We start from the raw sequence: 19,770 nt of genomic DNA, 5'->3' as shown, positions 1-19,770 counted from the left end.
TGGTTGGGAGACTGACTTTTTCTGCTGGTCCAGATCCTAGAGCCTTAGGGACTTCCTTGGCATCCAGTGGTTAAGACTTCACCTTCCCATGCACGGGGTGAGGATTCAATCCCTGGTTGAGGAGCTAAAATTTTTTTTAAGAAAAAAAAAGTTCCTAGAGCCTGTCAGAACATTTCAGAATTTTTTTATAACTGTAGACATGCGTGCTAAGTTGCTTCAGTTGTGTCCGACTCTTTGTGACCCATGAACTGTAGCCCTAGCATGCCAGGCTCCTCTGCTCATGGGATTTCCCAGGCAAGAATACTGGAGTAGGTTGCCCTGCCCTCCTCAAGAAGACCTTCCTGACCCAGGGATGGAACCCGAGCCTATTATGTCTCCAGCATTGGCAGGTGAGTTCCTTACCACTAGCGCCACCTGGGAAGCCCGATAGAACTGTAGGAGCTGAGGGATTTTGAAGGCAGAAGTTAAACTCAGAGACATTGCCCTGTCTTCCTGCACTTGTTCTGCCTTCTGTCTTCAAACCGGAAGCTTTCCATCTCCTATACTTTGTACCCATCCTCATAGTTGGGTGTTTAACTGAAAACATCTGAAAAGCAAAGAATAAATCTTTATGTGTGGGTTTTTTTTTTTTTTTCCTTCACTATCTTAGGATTTAATCTAGTCTCTGGGCAGCTGGGCTCTGCGGGTGACACTCCTGGCACAAATCAGTGGGGAGGGGCTGGATGCTTCTGGGTGCCTCAGGAAATTATGTGGAACCTAGGAAAATGGTACAGATGATCCTATTTGCAAGAATAGAGAGGCGGATGTAGGGAATGGATGTGTGGACACAGGGTGGGGCAGTGGGGTGGAAATAAGCCAGGAGATTGTGATTGGTGTACTGCCATGTGTAAAGCACCCAGCTAGTGGGAACCTGTTGGACAGCACAGGGAGCCCAGCTCTGTGATGACCTGGTGAGATGGGATGGAGTGGGGTGGGAGGGAGATCCAAGAGGGAGGGGCCTATGTACATATACAGCTGACTCACTTCATTGCACAGCAGAGGCTGGCGAAACGTGGTAGAGCAACTATAATCCAATTAAAAAAAAAAAGTTCCTGAATCATTACTTTTAAAGCAAAGGGAAGACAGTTTATTAGTAACCTGGGCCTGTCAGGAGTGCCTGGAAGAATGAGGCTTATTGGGAATGAAGACTGTCCTTAAAACATGGCGGGTTTGAGCAGAGCCCACTCCATTCTTTGCTTGGTTGTGTGCAGCCGGGAGCTCTACTTACAAGATGCCCTTGGGGTGGGAATACAGCCTTGAGCAATGGAAGAGCCTTTTTTCTCTCTCTGTCTGTCTTACTTTCTCTTTCTCCAGTGTCAGAATCAAGGAACAAAGGCTTGTCTTCCTTGCTTGGGAGTTTTTGACATTTTCTTACAGGCTCCACTTCTCTTATTCTCTCTTCCCTGCTTCATTTCTTGTCTCCTGAGTGAAGAAATGTTTCTCCATTCTGATTACACTTCAGAATCATCCAGTGAGATCTGAAAAAATGCTGAGGTTTGGGCCCGCCCCTGGGGGTTTTGATTCAATCCACATGGGGTAGGGCCAAGGCAGCTGCTTTTTCTGTTTTTGTTTATTTATTTATTTATTTTTTGAACTTTTATTTTTAAAAAATTTTTATTTTTTTAAAAATTTTATTTTATTTTTAAACTTTACAATATTGTATTGGTTTTGCCAAATACTGAAATGAATCTGCCACAGGTATACATGTTTGCAGGATACAGAAGTGAGAGGGGTGGGTGGGAGGGTGGGGGGGTGGTGATGGTCTGAGGCATGGGGAGTGTGGGGAGGGGTGATTGGAGACTGGAGATACAAGACTGTTGCTCTGTGCAGGTTCAGCTAAGCTACATGCTTCTTCATGGGCTGCTGCTGCTGCTGCTAAGTCACTTCAGTCGTGTCCAACTCTGTGCCACCCCTGAGACGGCAGCCCACCAGGCTCCCCGGTCCCTGGGATTCTCCAGGCAAGAACACTGGAGTGGGTTGCCATTTCCTTCTCCAATGCATGAAAGTGAAAAATGAAAGTGAAGTCGCTCAGTCGTGTCCGACTCTTAGCGACCCCATGGACTGCAGCCTACCAGGCTCTTCCGTCTATGGGATTTTCCAGGCAAGAATACTGGAGTGGGACACATGTTCAAAAGACGATGGCCTTAGCATGTTCTGAGAGTGTAGTTTTTGGCCCTGTGACATCAAGAGGTCATGACATTTACACATGCCCATTTGGAGGATGGGTGGTCCCAACCAGTCTTAACTGGCTTGAGCTGGGCAACAGCTGACTCCAAGTTCCTGAAAAACAACTTGGGCAAACAATAATACATAATGCTTGGAAGACACACAAGTTTTTGTAAAAACAGTTGAAGTGAGCTTAGTCCGTAAAGCCAGGTACAGTTATTATTTATTAAGCAAGTTATAATTTAATGGGTCTAACTGATGACTAGTCTTGGTTTCACAACGTATTGTTTGATACATTTATATATTGCAAAATGATTACCACCATAGCATTAACTAAAACGTCCATCTGGTCACACAATCACTACTGTTTTTGTGTGTTGAGAACATTTAATATTTACTCTCTTGGTAACAGTCATCTATATAACACAGAATAATTAGCAGTAATAGCCATGTTGTATGTTAGATTCCCAGAATTTATTAGCCTTATAACTAGAAATTTATACAATTTGATTAATATCTCCCCATAGCACAGCCCCCTGCCCCTGCCCCCTACCTCCTCAGCCCCTGGTAACCACCATTCTACTGTCTGTTTTTTGAATTCACCTTTTTTGGTTCCACATGTAAGTGAAATCATGGAGTATTTATCTTTCTCTATCTGACATTTCACTTTGCATAATGCCCTGAAGTTTCATTCAAGTTGTTGCAGATGGCAGGGTTTCCTTCTTTCTCGTGACTAAATGGTATTCCGGGGTGTGTGTGTGTGTGTGTGTGTGTGTGTGTGTGTGTATCTCACAGTTTCTTTTCCCATTTCTTTTCTGTCTTCTCTTTTCTCAAGTGATTCTAATGGGTGACCAAATTCTGAAATCACAGTAAAATCAGAGGAGTAGAAAGCAGCAATGGCTTTGGCCCTGTGGGTGTCTGGCCTGTCAGCTATCCCCACCTGGCAGCCCTGGGGTGTCCTGGCTGGGGACCGAGACTGATGGAGGCCAGGTACTGGAGTCAGGCTAGACTCAAGTTCAGGCACTGTTGCTTCTGGTGCGTGGCCTTGGAGCCACTTGTCAACCTCTCTGATCTTCCCTTATCAATCTTGTGCGTGTGGGATAGGAAGTGTGGAAATCAATGAAGACCAACCAAATGAGAAGTACAAAGACTCTTTATTCAGAGCTTGCTATAGCCAGGCAGTGTTTTGGCAAGATCTCGTGCTTTGGCAGAGGTTCAAGGGCAGGCAGAAGATTGGGAAAAGGGGAAGGTTTCAGGTATGCCATCATTATTGGAGGCTGTTGTCCTGGGGAAGGTGTAGACACCATGTGGACCATGGCCTGCTGGCAACAGCAGTATCTCTAATGCTTGTTAAAGGGGGGACCCTTGGGTCATACTCCAGGCCAACTGAATCAGAAACCTCGGTTATCCTTACACACTCTGAAGCACCTGAGCCACAGCTTCAGTGCTCTGAGTGGTCGTTAGGGTCCCAGACTAGTCCACACTTGGGAATGAGCATCCCTAAGTCAGTATTTCTCAAATGCAGTTGATGAAACCTTTGTTTGGGAAGAGGCATGGAGACTGGAGAAGGGAGGGAGACAGGAAGCAAGGTGCTTGTTAAAAATCAGATTTTTATTCTCAGCTATAGACCTGTCCCTGGAGTGAGGCACCTGGGAGTCTGATCTGCCCAGGATCAGACAGGTTGCAGAAGCAGTGTCCTGATTGCCTGTTCTCAGCAGGGCTTCAGGAGTCCCTGCACAGGCTGGCAGGGCAGCATCACTGTGTGTACAGATTGCTCATCAGGTGGGCATTTCTGAGTCAGGGATCATTCAGGGGGCCCAGTTTGGTCCGTATCATCACTGGGGCTTACTCAGAGGGCTTTATGGTTTCTCTGTATCCTACCACCTGGTGTTCCAGTGAAAAAAGTTACAACATTTGAAGGTTTTGTTTTGCTTTAATCACAGCTGTATAATTACCTCTCTGTGGGTTGACGGCTATTATTAGCCTCACCTTGGGTTCTCCTTGAGAATTTTTACATCCAGAAAGTGATTCAGCACCTCTGTGGGCTGTTGTCAGAAGCTGTTAACTGAACCAAAGCTTTAACATATCACCAGGTTTTGTAAACATAGCCAATCCTTTCCCCTTCCAAAGGAGAAAAAAAAAAAAAAAAAAAAAGCCAGATAAATAATTTTCATGAAGGCAATTTGTTTCTCAGGGGCTGTATTTCCTTTTTGTCTCATCCAGCAGTTTTTTACTGCTCTGGGACACTGACAATAAAGTAGAAGAGGTGTCTCCAGAGTAAGGCTTCGTCTGCTCCTGCCAGAAGGCTTCACCTGGAAGCCCACTCTGGGGGTCATGGCAATGAGCAACAAATATTTTTTGAAAATGCTTTTTTTTCCTTAATGCCAGGGAGAGTTTTATGTGGTTGAGGTGCATAGAGGGGATTATTATTTTTTAAAATTTTCTTGGAAATTTTGAGTTTCCATCTAAGTTAGTTTAATAGGAATGGCTAGCGCTATAGCTAGACTTTGGCTGGATATGAAAAATAATTTCCTTTCTGTAAAAGTTGGAGAAAACAGAATTTCTTCCAGAGAAGTTTGTGGTTTTCCTAGACTGTTCCCCAGAATAATCTGAACATTGTTGCAATGTTGCAATTCTCTCTGGCCAGAGAATAGGGGACTTTCTTTGCCACAGGCTGACAGTGTGTCTTTGGAGGAAAACATCTGACATCTCTCAGCCTCTCTTTTACTCCATTTGTAAAAGGCAGTGAAAAAATACTGACTTTGTTCATCTCCTAGGATTTTTTGCCCCCAAAGATCTAATGAAACAATGTAGATAATTGTATTTTGAAAAAGTAGAGTGTTACAAAAAAATAATTATGATTAACTCTAGTCTTATCCCAGTAAAACCTGCTATTCTGAAGACATGCCAGTCATTCCTACCAGCTGACTGACAGATCACTTACAACTCAATGTGGGAATAAATGGGAGATTCAGAAGCTTAATTTGCTTTTCCCCTGTTTGGTATGTTTGACATATGTAGTTGCGATTGCCAGCAAAATGTTTTAAAGTCTTTTCACTTTGAAAGACACGGAATTCTTCAAAGAAGGAAGTCAATTCTAGTGGAGTTTGACAGCTGTTTTTATCTCTCTCTAAGGATCAAAGCACAGATCTAGGAGGGGGAAATGGTCCTGAGTTCTTTTCTTAATCAGAATCTTAGCATGCGGAGACGGCAGAACTGAACACCAAAAACAAAATGACAGAGGGCTTACGACTTCAGTCCCCCCAGATGGCTCCAAAGATGGTTTAGAAAAGGCAGGTTTGCTCATGTCTTACAGATGGCAGGATTAGTTGGTTAGCATTGTTATTACTGCCTGGTAGATGAAGAAATGAGCCTGTAAAGCCAGGTCACACGGCGAGTCAACGGAGGTGTCAGGTCTCCAGCCCAACCAGGAGGGGCGGGAGAGTTTGGCTCCCAGGGCAAGGATCACATTCACCACATCCTCCCTTCTTTCTCCTTCTGCTTCAGTTCTGTTCTGCGTCCGTCGCTTCAGGCCCGTCTGGTTTGTCTAGGGGCATTACCTCAGTCCTTAAAATTGTTGCTTTCCGGTCAGACTGTTGCCTTGGGTGCCAGACTTCAAGGATGTCTGAAATTACAGCATTTGGAACCCAGACTACCCCAGGGTGGTCAACTTCTTCAGTCACCTGATGCCAGGCCCACAGACTATGGTAAAGTTACCTTCTGAAGTCCATGAGTGTAATCAAGCCAGCAGCATCCAGGGTCCTCCATAAAATTGAATTAGAGCCCCGAGTGAATTAACTGTTTGCTCCTTTGCGTGTGCAATGCATCTTTAATTACATTTCATAAAACTGTCTGAATGGATTGATGGAACTTTATTTAAACTTCTGGTAGTACAAGGAGGAACCCATAGTGCAGTATAACATGTTCTGTTAATATAGGCTTGAAACACATTTACTTTATGGCAGTTCAACAGACTTTGATGTAGGGCTACTTAAAAATATATTACCTTTGATAAGTTTGCTTTGGCAGATAAGAGTGGGTGTTGGCAGCCTATATACAGTCAATCAGATGATTAATTGACAAGCATGTTGACACAATAATTCGTGGCACCAGCTCCCCTGATACATACAAAAATACTGGGTTATTTTAGGAAAGAAGAGTATATTTCTCAAAATCCCTTTCATTCACCTTGTAGGGTTTAGGAGGCAAGTCTTGTCAAACGTAAGCTCTTCACAATGAAAGTAAAGTCTCTTTGGTCTGTGCTGCCCTGAATTTCCTATCAACGTGGGTTATTTTAGGTTCTGGACTGGGTATATGATGCGAGGAAGGAATATAGATCATGCTTATAGTAAAGAACCACACAGACCCAAGCTATGGGAGGAAGTTATATTTCATTCTGAAGATTGTTTTTATATTTGCAAAAAGCTATCACTATTCCACTTAAATATTATATTTACCTTTTTTACTCCATGAATCCTTTTGGCAGAACTAGGAAACTGTGGTTCTCCCTTGGGGCAGCACTCTTTGCTATATTACTAACGAGTTGGATAAAGAGGGGGCTGAACATCTCCCTCTCCACAGCTCTGGGGTCCCCATGGGCATGGAGGATGGCCGTCCTATCCTCCAAGAAGAAAAGGAGTTGGCCCCAAGAAGAATCTGGGTATGATATGCACCCCTTAAATGAATCTATGTGGACTTGCTTTGCCTTTATACTCAATATTCCTTCTTGGTTTCTAACTATGAAGAAAAAGAACAGACTCATAAGTCTTTAACAGGTTGGGTCCATTGGCTTAATTAATTAAAAAAGACAAAACAAAACAAAAAATCTCTGCTCTCCCTTCCCCTAGAGGACAGGAAGTGGGTTGGCCCCAACACGGACGCAGGTCTTAGGCACAGGGGGAAGGCGGGTAAGAGTGACCCATCTGAGAAGCTCTAGAGCTGGGCTTGCCCCACACGGCCACCAACAGTGAGTTTTTTCCAAGGCAGAGCCAAAGACACAGGTTTGAGGAAAGGCCTGGCCACAAGAAAGGTGAAACAATGGATTTTCACACAAGTGGTTCAATGGGGTGGATTTAATTTATTTTTACAGAGTTTAATTCAGAATGTAATTTGGGCTGAATGCAGTAGTTGGGATGAGTGAGTGGAAGGTAAGTGAAAGTCGCTCAGTTGTATCTGACTCTTGGCGACTGCATGGACTATACAGTCCATGGAATTCTCCAGCCAGAATACTGGAGTGGGTAGCTGTTCCCTTCTCTAGGGGATCCTCCCTAACCATGGGTTGAACCAGGGTCTCCCACATTGTAGGAGGATTCTTTACCAGGATTCTGAGCCACAAGGGAAACTCGTAGTTGGGATAGTTGGGTTGGGATAGCCAAACACATCTTTGGCTCATCTGCCCCTGGGCCAGCTTGGCACTGCTTCATCTTAGACCTTTACTGACCCCTAGCTCTTTGGCCTCAGCAACCCCTCCCCTTTGCCACTCTCCTGGAAGATGACAGGATTCTTGAAGCCTTTGGGTCCTTGGGCATCTTGATGGCTATACTAGCTCATTGCCCCTGCTGCCTGGGCCTAGAGGTTTCTGGGTCTCTCATTATATGACATATGAGAATATATGGCGGTAGCCTGGCCCTGTCCTGGCACAGCAGGTGCTCAGTGGAGGTAGGGGGAGGAAAACTCATCAGCTGCTTCACTTCTGATGGCAGGAATCCTGGGTGCCCTGGATCCCTCTACTGCTGCCTGCAGGACAGACAGGAGGGGTGGGTGTTGGCTGCTATTTTACCAGCCTAGCTTTCATGGGGGTGGGGCTCTCCTCTTACAGAACCACCTGCCAGGCACCCTCATGAAGGCAGCAGTGGTTCATTCCAGACCTTTTCAGGGCATTCTATCAGATACTGAGCCTCCTCCATTACACAATATGCTCCCTGGCTCCTAGCTGCCCACTTTTTCCTCATATCACTGCAGCTGGGTACACTCAGCCCACCTCCCACCCCTCCACACTCAAACCAGCCAAAAATCTCTAAGATAAGGCCTTTTGGGGGAGGGTGGCAGGGCCCGGGCTGGAAATCAGCCTCACTTTCCATTCTTTCAGATCTTGCTTCCCATTCTCATCCTATCACTAGACTTGTCATTGCTGGGTTTATGTCCCCACGTAGCATCCAGTTTCATCAGCTGGGTCCCTGTCTCATATCCTGGCAGCTGGGGTTCTATGTTGTTTCTTTAGACCTCCGGGAAGCCAGCCTCGAAACCTCGGACAGGGCAGGACCCCTTCTGACCAGTTCTTACCACTAGGCTGGATGGCTCCACACTGCTTGCCTCCTGAAAGCTTGCCTATGATAGGGGCCCAACCCTCGGCAGCATGCTGCCAGCCTAACCATGCAGGGAGATGTCCTGAACAAGTTTTATCCCTACCTCAAACAAGTTCCCTGAAGCTGGCTGCTCTCACACACTTACCCAGGGCCTGCCTGCTTGGGTGGCTTTAAACTTCCAGGGTTTCCTGCAGCCTAGGCAGTTCCCAGGATCCACCCTCCTGCCTGGGGTGTGACTCCACCCCACAGTGGCCTGAGTTCTGCTCTGAGGATTAGAGCAGATACACGGCAAACACGATCTCACGGTGGGCGTTCACAGGCATTTCCCAACAGAGGGGCAAGTTGTGGCCCCTCGTGGTAGTCTCATCAACACTTTCTTGGATGCCTTGGAAGAGATGATCCCTGTCACCTCTGTCTGAGTATCTGAACAGGTAAAGGAGGGATTCCCTTATTTAGAGCTTCAGCCTGTCCATGGGGGAGGTAGCTGAATTCTCAGGACCCAGTTTAACACGTTCTTGAGTCATGATCCACTGCAACAACACAGGGCTTGAAGACTTTAATATTTTCCAAACTTAAAAAATCAGCTTTGCAGCAAAGGTGGAGGATTGACCCTTTGCTGTACCCTGTGGGTGAGAATTCTTGTCTTTTGACAACCCACTGCACTGGCACTGAATCACCCAATTACTGCAATTTTTTTTCTAAATAGAAAGCATGCCACAGCCTCCAGTGGAAAAATTCCAAAAGCTGCCGCAAATATCTAGCTCAATTGGCAGAAGCAGAGTTTTGGCATGAACGATGGCTCTTCACTTTAATTTCAACTCCAGCAGAAGGTCTGCAGATGACTGGGAATAAAGTTGGCTGAGAAACCCCTGCGGGAGATTGGTTGTGTGTGTGTGTGTGCGTGCATTTGCACCCCTTACCCACATGTCCTTCTGTGCTTCAGTCCTCATGGGGCACAGAGAAAAGGCTGCCTTGTTTGGGAGGCTTGGTTGTACCCACTCAGTCTGAGAAGCATGTGGGTGTGTAGGACAGAGCATCTGAGACATGCTTAGCTGGAAAGGCAACAAGACTGCACCAATGGGCTGGATGCTTTGCTTTCAGGGCTTTGGAGTTGAGCTTGGGAAGCAGAAGAAGGAGGGTAGGTGGAGCTGTGTGTCTTAATCTCACCTCAGGCTTCTTATGTCTGGAGCAATCAGCTTCTCAGCAGAGCTCATAATGGATATTTGGATGCCGTGCCACTTTTTAACCTTAAAAAAGCTTTCTGTTTGTACAAGTAAGTGCATGCTTTAGGCAAAGGGAATGATGTGATAGTCAAGGGCAATGGAATGTTTAAAAAAAAGTAATGAAAGATAATAGATTCTAGTGCCAGGCACACCTGTGCAATTTTTCCTGCTCTTCCTAGCTGGGTGAGTTCAGACAAGACACTTGGAGGGTGAGTAGGCGTGGGGGTACTTTGGTTTTCTTGCCGCAAAACTAGGAGAATGCTGTCTGCTCCCTTCATTGTTTAGAGAATTAGATGGTTTCATGGACACCTGGCTCATCAAGCATGCTGGAAATACATTTTCCTGCGAAATTAAGGCCAACACTTGAAGAATTAAAGAGTATAATTGTGGAGTCCATGTTGATAGTTGATCTTCGACCCTCGAGGCAAACCAGGACCCAGGGCTGCACAGTAGTTGTTCAGAATTTGCAGACCCCTCGGGCAGTGCCCCTTCCAGGCCTTTCCTGCATCTCAGCAGGAGTCTGGTTGGCCTACCCTCTCTGGGGCTAACGCTTGGCTGTCACCCTTGCTTTCTGGGGTGACTGACATCAGTGTCACTCAGTTGGCAGCCCGTCAGGTCACTTCCTTCTGCTGGGACTTGTCCTGGGCATGGCCCACACTGGCCTCTCGCTGCAGCCCGTGGCCCAGCACACAGAGCTCTGGGGATGGCACACCCCTGCCGTTGCCCTTCAGTTCTAGGCCACAGGGGCTTTTCCATGGCTCTGTGTCCTTGGGGCTCTCCTCGCTGCTGCTGCAGAGAGAAAGCATAGGTGCCAGTCAAACCCTCCTCGTTGCTTCTGGCCCCGCCCCCTCTCCATTCTGTCTCTCTCTAGCCCTCCTGTCTGTGTCACCCACAGACCTGGTGGGCCCTTGTGCCAGGCCTCTGCCTTTCTGTATCAGCTTTGCCTGCTGGTGCTGTCCTTGTGGGTGTCTCCTCTGGTGGGGCACCATGGGAGCCACGCTCCTGGCGTTTCGGAGGACAGGCTGAGTCTTGTTTTTTCCTGGCACAATCAGATCCTGCAGCTCTGGACAAAACAGATCCCTCAACTCAGGCTTTTATTTTGTTTTGTTTTAAAGTGTTAGTTGCTCAGTCGTGTCTGACTCTGCGACCCACAGACTATAACCTGCCAGGCTCCTCTGTCCATGGGATTCTCCAGTTTAGAATACTGGAGTGGGTTTCCATGCCCTCCTCCGGGGGATCTTCCTGACCCAGGAATCAAACCCAGATCTCCCACATCACAGGCACATTCTCTACCATCTGAACCACCACTTCTTATTCCATAAAGGGCTAGGCTTAGCTAGTTGAATTAAAAATAAAAGCAACACCAACGATAACAGCAAAAACCAAAATAAAACAAATGCAAAAACAACCCAGCTTTGCTCTGCTGCCACCCTTTTCCTGAACAGGATAAAATGAAAACTGCTTGGCCCAGACCTGGCCTTTGAATAAGACAGAGCTTCCCAGCTGCTGAGTGCCACAGTGAAGGGGCTCTGAACAAAGAGTGCCACCCAGTGTGCTCTGGCAGCACAGAATGGAGGGTGGTCCCAAGCATGGAGCAAGCCTAGGCCAGATGGGGAGCCAGCTCAGAGAGCCACCCTGGCCACGGGCAGCCAGGCTAGTCCTGTAACAACTGCATGGAAGGTGGAGTTGTCGGTTTAGGTTCCCGCCCTGGCCCTTCCACTTACTAACTGTGTGACCTGGAGAGTGTTGATTAATCGCCTTGATTCTCAGTTTCCTTTTTCGTCAAAACGAGGTAATAATGATACTCATCTCACAGGACACTCAAAGGTTTCAGTATTGGATGAAGCATGGAAAACTCTCCACACACCACCCAGCACACCATAGGCACTCAATAAGTAGTCAGCTGTCACCGGTACTCTTTTGTAGCATGACCAGAAATTCACGCCCGCAAGGGACCTGAAGGACCACTCTGTCATATGGCACCTGAGGCTCCGAGCCTCTCCATCCACTACCCCAGGGCCAGGACGAGACCCAGCTCTCCATGTGCACAGACCAGAAGCCCTTCTCTCTGCCCACAGCAGGACCTTCCTGACTGTATTAGGAGTGTGCTCGGCTCTGCATCCTTAGACTTACGTGGGATATCCAACCAGCAGAGGACAAGTTTGAGTTTGGACCCTGACCAGATCAGGGTGGCAGGAATGGGCGTGAGCGGGGTGGGCACTGGCATTGGCTGACATACATAATTTTCAGGCAGTGAGGAACCCACTCTGATCCTTAGAGCCAGTCTTATCTATGGCAGCCTCTGGCCCCATCATGAGTTCCTGCAGGACCCAGTGGTGTGCAGGTAAGAGCTCCCACCTTACTGTTTGTCTTCCCTGTGCCCCTTTGGAGGGGGGGAGGCATGACCCTTTGCTGCCCGTGGATGGGAGCGGCTACCAGGAACAGGAGGGGCAGGCCCAGGGGACAGGCTGTGGTGCCCAGCATCCGTGGATGCTGACACTGAGGTCTGACACAGGATTTGGTTCTAGCATTGTGTCTTCTCCATCCCCAGCCAGGTCCTACATCTTCATGAGGTTCAGGCCAGGAGGTCAATATTTTCAGTTGCTGTATGGCTGTGGCTCCACCTGTTCCCAGACCTGATAGGGAAGCAGGCTGCCCAGGTCTCTGTATCCAGCAAACATGGCTGCTGAGAGCCCCTGCCTGGCTAGTCCTATCCTGGCAGAGAGTAAAACACTGCGTTTGCATTTAGGGGAGCAAGTCTGGACACACTGAGACCTGGAGAGAGACAGCTGCCTCCACCAGAGGATTCAATACTTAAATAACAGTTGAGGCTTAGTAACTGAGCTTCCTGGGGAAGCCTCCAAGGACTGTGCCCAATCCCCGGGCCCCGAGATGGGGAAGGTATCAACACCATCATGTTTTCTAAAAAAGGGGCTCATGCCTAGCACAGAATGACAGATGGGAGATCAATACCAGATGCAGGCCAGTGCGTCCTGCAAGCCTGCCATGGCTGCAAGATACTATGGGTGGGGCTGCTCCTGCAAGTCCCCACTTGGGGAAACAGCCTGTTCTGAGCAGTTCCTGGCTTTCTGGCACTGACTTGTTGCATGATCTTGGGGAAATCAGGCTCAGTTCCCTGGCATTGTTTCCCATACACAGGAGGGCAGAAAAAATGCTTGTCTGCTACAGAGCTGCAAACGCCCTGCTCTTAGAGCTGGTTGGCTTTTGCTCCCAGATGCCAACTTTACAAAGGTTGGGTGGGGAGTGTGGAGGGTGTCTGGGGAAGGAGTGTTTTCCCACTGCTTCCATCACATGCTCACAGTCGCACAGGTTGGAAGAGCTTGGAGGTGTGGTCTGACCAGGAGACAGCAATGGGTGTGAGCCACTCTGTGACCTTCCACGTGACCTTGGGAAGGCTCCTGTTTATGCATCTTCCTCTTCCTCCCTCTTTCAAGCTACAATCACTCCGCACCCCACCCCATCTCTCCGCATATTGAAATTCAGGACCTAAAACAACATTTTAGGCTGCCCTATTCTGAGGAGAAGCCTGAGAGAATGGCAGTATTTTCTCCTTGAACAATTTTATGTTACTTTATTATTGCTCCTGCTGTTTTAAAATGTTAGTGTTTTTAATTAATGCCATTTTATTGTGCCTGTTCTCTCAAGCTCTTCTCCTGAAGGGCACAATTTTAGAAATCTAATCACTGAGTAAGTAGCAAGTGTGAGGAATAATGCATTAACATTTATAGAGGTTCTCAGATGAAAGGTACTGTGTTGTAGGAAGCTCATTTTAGATTTAAGAAAAGAGCAACGTCACATTAAGATTCGTGCAAAAATAATCAATATTTCATTTCTTTCAAGTGGCTGGGAAAGTTTATATAACTATAATCACGCACAACTTTCCCGAGATAATATCTTTATTTAAAATTGACTGCCGAGTACTTTGTGAAAAATTACCATATACGCCTCGACAGACTGTGAAGTCTGTAACACGTATCACTCTGGCAGAAATTAACTTCTGATTTACACAACTGTGGGCACTGAAAAGATAGCAAGGACTGGTGCAGGCTGAGCTTTGTCTGATCTGATATCAAGACACATTGATAAAAGTCCCTCTTTAACTGACCTCAGATGTACACGTTTCTCCCCATGCCACAATTCAAGAAAAGATACATGTCCCTGTATATCCTGTAAAATAACCACATCACCATATGAGTCCTTTCAACGGCCAGGCAGTGGCTATACTTTGAGTCATGTCCTCTCACAGCCGCCTGCCCAGGCCTGTCTGTGTGGCTGGGCCAAGGACATGCCCAGCAGCCGCCCTTCATGAGAAATGCGCACTCGGAACTCAGCCAGCCCAGGGCAGGCAGGGGGGCCCTTCTGCCTGCGTTCTCGAGCTCAGTGCTCATGGAAAGTCTTGTTCTTCCTCTACGCACTCTGAAAGGGGAGACGGAGAAGGAGGCAGGATTGGGCGTCCTCAGGAGTAAGAGGAAGCCAAACTTTTATACTCAATACCTCCAGGATCAGCCGTTCTTAAAGTGTGTCCCCTGGCTGCCTCCCAGAACTTTTCAAGGAAGGTGTTGTGTCTAAGTTGTCAAAACTGTGTCCATAACAATATTAAGATGTTATGTGCCTTTCCCACTCATTCTTTCATGAATGCAGAGTGGAGTTTTCCAGACTACAGGATGTGTGACATCACAACAGATTGCCTGCAGATGAAGGTCTGAGAACCCAGCTGTCTTTCTGTGAAGCCCACACACTAAAGAGGTTTGCAAAACTAAAGACAGTGTCACTCTGCTCACTCAATTTTTTTTGTTGTGAAAAAAATAGTTACTTTTCGTTATATTATTTATGTTAACGTAGAATGGGGCATTTTAAAAATTAATAAACACTCTAGACATCTCTCAATTGTAATGCAGTAAAAAGCGATAGATGCAATGCACAAAGGCCCCTTGAGGGTCTCGGTTTTAAAGAGTTTAAAGAAAGTCCTGGGACCCAAAGCACCTCCCGCTAAGACGCTGGTCTACTGGTGTAAACCAGAAAGGACAGGAATCAAGCTGCTGGCTCCGGACAGGTAACAGGACTCAACTTTGGGGGCCAAGTCGCTTCATCTCAATCTCCCCACATGTGAAATGAGGGGCATATGTGGCTGGACCAACGTGGTTGTTTTAAACTTTATTTGTATTACAGCAGAGCCTCTTGCAATGAAATCTTTCATGGGGACCTGAAACGTGTAACAGAGGAAAAATTGTTGCTTCAGGTTGGGGCACTGGGAGACCAGATATCTTGATACCCCCTTTCCATCTTGTTCTTCTCTTAGAGCACAGTTTGAAAACTACTGACCCAGATGATCCTAAGGGCCCCTCAGCTCTGTTCCCCAAACCACAGGACTCTCCTTACCTGCTCTGGCCATGCTGGGATTCACAAGCACTGCTGGTGGCGCCCGGGACAGGCAGGTGAAGGCGGACGCCCGGCCGGGGGTCAGAGGCTGTCCTTCGGATGAAAGGTTGAGGGTTCAGGGCACACAGAGTTGTCCCTCGCTGTGAATCCGTCCTCATTCGTGGCCCTGAGCTGCCCCTCCAGCCTCCTGTGGGGTTCTCAAGAGGCCCCCCAGCTTCAGGGGGCAGTGATGATGGGGTGAGTGGATGTACTGTTGAGAATGGTAGTTTAGCTTCAAACAGAGAGGAGGTGGCTGGGCAGAAAATGGAACGTGTGTTTCCGGATGCTGTGGCTGCCCGACTGTCTTCAGAATCTTGTGTTTCCTTGGGCCCCTGACTGGGAGATGCTGGGGGAGAGGGGGAGGGGCCAGAGGCCAGGGAACCGGCTTCTGTGCGCTGGGGAGGGGGACTGGAGATCTTGTGCTGAGCGAGTGGGCTTGCTGAGGGAGGGCTGTGCAGCTTGTGCTGGAGGGGAGGGGAAGCTCGTTTCTTCACTGTTGGGGGGCTTAGCCCCCTGGGACTCACTGGAGGGCTGAGGGGTGGGCTAGGGGACCCATGTACACAGGGTGCACTTGGCTGGGCAGATCTGTGAGTGGAGGGCAGGCCCGAGTGCCTCTTGTCCACTCTGGGCGTCCAGTGTGCCCTTGTGGGAGAGGCCTTCCTGACTAGCACAGGGCTTCGGCCTTGGGTCTGCCTTGGGCCCTCAGGAGAATGTGGTCCCCGCATTGGCCTGCTCAGGCTGGGTTCTGAGATCCTGTTCTGCCCAGATGTGTGGCTGGAATGGAGCCAGTGGATGACCTTCCGGGGAGGCTTGGAGAGGCCTGAGGCCCGGTCTGCCCGTACCTGACTCTGCGCCCTGCTGCTCTGCACCTCTGGGTTTCCGCTAGCTGCTGGTGGGTGGTTGAAGTCCAAGGCGAGCTTTCCGGTATTGCAGCTGCCCTTGCCGTTCCCTGGTTCTGTGCTGCGGGCCCTGGTGAGGGTGGCGGTGCTCTTGCTGGGCAGCAAGTCAGTGGGGCTCATGGAGACCCTTAGTCTTGGGGAAGCCCACGTTCTCCGGGCAGAGCCAGTCCCTCCCAGCCCTGGCACGTGGGTCCCTTCAAGGGGGCTCTCTGCCGGCTTGTTGCTCTCTGGGGGTTCCAGAGAAGTGAATGATTGGTCCATCAGAATTTCCAGAGGCGGTGGAGGGAGATCCTCTGGGTTCTCCTCTGTTTCCCAGTTGAGGTCCTCACTCTTGGTTGCTTCAGCTGTGAGCAGAGGGGGAAAGGTAGGAGCTAAGGGCCTCCAGCCTGGGCCCATCCTGAGAGATTCTCCACCCACTGCTGGAGAAATCCGAGGCTTTGGATACAATGGGGCCAGCCCTCTGTAAATGGGGAATCTGGGAGGCATGCTGGGGACCCCCCACTTCTTGGGGCAGGGGCTTGGCCCCGAGTCCTGGGAATCCCCCAGTGTCCTTAGACTCTCGGTGGGACTGAAGGTTTCAATGAGTTTCTTGACCGATGTTCTGGTGGGACAGCTCGTGATGGTCTGGTCCCTGACTGCTGGAGCCTCATGGGCCCTCTTGCCCGGTGGGATGATGCTTGGGAGCCCCTCAGCTTTTCCCTGCCCAGGCTGTTCTCCCTCAGGGCGGGAGCAGCACTTCTGCAGGATGCTCTTGTCCTGACTTGGCAAAATGCTGAAGTTCTTGGTGAAGGATGACTTTAGCTTGCTGATGGCACTGCTTGGAACCACCCAGCAGCGGTTGTCAGGCCTCAGCGTTGCAGCTCTGGGCTGCATGACTGGCTCTTGGCTCTGCCCCTGCCATCGGGTGCCCAGGCTGTAAAACGCCTCCAGCCTCTGGCTGAGGTCCCTCTGGACCCTCCGCAGCTCCTGGAGGGTGGTATCTTCTGTGTGGCTCTTCAGACACCCCTCGGACTGGGACCTCCTCTGCCTCGAGGGGGCCCTCCTGCTGCCGCTGGCCGTGCTGGGTCTTGGGGGCACCGTGGTCCTCTCCTCTTCCTCCATCCAGTCCTGGTGCTCAGAGGGCACAGGAACAAACTTGATCTTTTCACTGATCGCTTCCTTCATCTTCAGAACCATCTCCCGGGCCTGGGGGCTCCTGAGTCTCCGGGGGTGTGGCTGAAATGGGCTTTCAGCACTGGCAGGTGAAGACCGTGGCCTTGGATGGGAAGCGTTTTTCCGCCAGGTGCATGGGCTCGTGCAGCTCCCTTCGTCCTCCTCCTCCTCTGAGCTGCTGTCCTCACCTTCACTGAAGGATGGAGCGTCCATGCACCTGGAGCCTTTAGAAAGGTGTGCTTCACCGGAAGTCCCCATCCCAGGGGGACCACACGGAGCACTTTGGCCTAGCCCCCAAGGCCTGGAGGCAGTATTTTCTGGGCCTGCAACAGAGGACCAGGGGCTCCCTGATCCACCCTGCACTGCTGGATGAACCTTAGCTGTGAGAGGCCTTGAGAGTGGGCAGTCCTGGGGTCCGTCTAAACCCATCCGGAATGGACTTTGCTGCCAGGTGTGTCCTGACAGCCTGGCCTCCACTGTGGGTGAAATCGCTGGCCTCCACTCTGCAGCCTCCGGCACTAAGTCCCAGCTGGCTTGCTTGCCCAGCTTGTCTGCTAGCTGCACGGACTCATTGTCTGCACCGATGCCACTGTCCTCAGAGCACAGGGGTAGATCCCATGCTTCAGGGTCGCTGTGGCTGCTCGCCAAGCTCTCCAGGTGCCCCAGAGCCCTGAGGAGGTGTTCATCTGCGCCCCTCTTTGTGCTCAGCTTGTTCCCCAGCTGGGCTGCAGCAGCATTGAGGTAGCTGCCGGAGCCCTCCAGGAGGCTGCTGGTGAGCAAGGCCACTGTGCTGCTGAGCTCCTGCAGCTTGCTGACTGTGTACTGCAGAAGCTGCTGCAGGAGATGTGGCTGCTCCTGGGGCTCTCCTTTCTTCAACGGCCAAGCCAGATCCTTCCGAACCTCCTGGAGGAGCTTGTCTCCATCCTTGGAGATCTCCCCCAAGAGCTGGTTGACCTCATCAAAACACAGCATCAGGAAGCTGACCATGGGCTGCAGCAGCTCGTGGGTCTGGGTGGCCTGATGGGTGATGCTCAGAACTGCTTCATATTTGGAGAGGCAGGCATGCAGATAGGTGTAAGTGCGCTGGTGGGCCTTCACCAGGGGGTCGGGGAAGTCCACCTTGTCTTCAGACTCGTGGGCAGGAAGGATGGTTTGGCGGTAATGGCCCTGTTTGCTTGACCTGTGACACTTTGGTCTCTTTGCCCATTTGGAAGTCTCCTGGGTAATACTTTCTTCACTCTCTTCCCCGGAAAAGGCTGCCCCTTGTGACCCATGGGAGCTCTGTCTCTTGAATGGAATGTCCGTAGCCATGCAGCTTTGTGATTTGTTCAGCTGGGATGGGGAGGTTTTGGTTTCTGGGATCAGTCTCTCCATATCTTTTGCTTTGCCTGCAGTGGGATCCCTGGTGAGCTGACAGAGACTGTCAGCCACGGTCTGGGTCCACCTGGGACTAGGCTGTTCCTCTTCTGCCCGTTGTCCCTGTGATGAGCCCCCTCCAGGGTCATAGCAGGTGGAACTTTGAACCAGCAAAGGGAGGGAGCCTCTTTCACTGGCCCTCTGATGTGCTGGCAGAATTGCTTTGGGCTTTTTAAAAAACTGGATGCCACTCTTGGCAACACTGTTAACAAGATCACTGTGGGAAGGTGTGCATCCCATGATGTCAGCCTGTCGTCATCTCCCACCTGCAACCCTCACAGTTTTCAGAGAATCATATTCAAAATAGAAACAGAAGGCAGTCTTACTAGTCCATCCAGGCAATCTGCAGGTCAGAATCCTTTGAAGTCCGATGCAATGTCCTAAACTTGCAACCAGCTCTCTTCACTTCCTTGGCCCCATCTTGCAGAGGTAGTAATGCTGCTCTCCTGGTGATGTTCTAAGGTTTGAGCCCTCTGCTGCTAGTAAGCAACAGGGCAATTCTAAAGGACTTCAGTCTCGTGGATTATGGGCCTCTGAGTGTTGCTCGTGTCCTAACAGATGTGCATGGCAAGTGGAACTTTAAGCCTATTAGGTTAATCATGCCCCAGCCAGTCAGCACTCACAGTGTGTTCTAATATAGAACTTCTCAGCATTTACTATCTTGGGAAGCGGATTATTTTTGCACGTGCTTATGCTTTTAATTCTGCTCAGATGCCTGCCATATGAAACCTAGAGAAACGAGCCATAATTGCAAAAGGCTCTGGAAGAGACACATTTGTGGAGAGGAAGTAAAGGGCTCACTGATGACAGATCCTTAAAGAGAAGTGACCTTCACAGTTTAATAAGGGCACAGCAGGCTCCAACCTGTTACTACCCAGAGGACCCCAAAACACACAATAGATGGGAACTGAAGTGATGCATTGCTGTTTGTGTGGCTTATAAAATAGACCACGACTTTATAGTGCTGGTGAACATCTCTAAATAAGACGGGGAATAAAGAAGGTCAGGTGGCTTTCCTTTACACTAGAAAAGGAAGGTAGATTGCTTGGAGGCCTGGAGGGGAAAGCAGAAAAACTCACCACCGGCTCAAGGCCAGTTACTGTGGACTATAGCTGCTCAGGGAGGCAATGC

General features: G+C 49.4%; 2 protein-coding genes across 2 annotated transcripts in view; one reads left to right on the top strand and one right to left on the bottom strand.

Annotated features, from left to right (window-relative positions):
* Positions 1-5,892: 5,892 nt before the first annotated feature.
* CLIP4 (CAP-Gly domain containing linker protein family member 4) overlaps positions 5,893-19,770 on the top strand; it is a 104,015-nt gene continuing 90,137 nt past the window's right edge. The window contains exon 1 of the mRNA XM_070798943.1: positions 5,893-5,912. The gene's annotated coding sequence lies outside the window, so the exon portion shown is untranslated. The remainder of the gene's footprint in view (positions 5,913-19,770) is intronic.
* Positions 10,345-18,879, bottom strand: PCARE (photoreceptor cilium actin regulator). The gene is made up of 2 exons (XM_019969493.2): positions 15,134-18,879; positions 10,345-10,522 (listed from the first exon to the last, which is right to left on the bottom strand). Exons 1-2 carry the CDS (start codon positions 18,877-18,879, stop codon positions 10,345-10,347), a joined length of 3,924 nt encoding a protein of 1,307 aa, XP_019825052.2.

The sequence above is a fragment of the Bos indicus genome, chromosome 11 (genome assembly GCF_029378745.1).
Source record: "Bos indicus isolate NIAB-ARS_2022 breed Sahiwal x Tharparkar chromosome 11, NIAB-ARS_B.indTharparkar_mat_pri_1.0, whole genome shotgun sequence".
NCBI lineage: Eukaryota > Metazoa > Chordata > Mammalia > Artiodactyla > Bovidae > Bos > Bos indicus.
The sequence above is the reverse complement of the archived record's forward strand: the minus strand, read 5'-3'. Positions and strand labels throughout refer to the sequence as shown.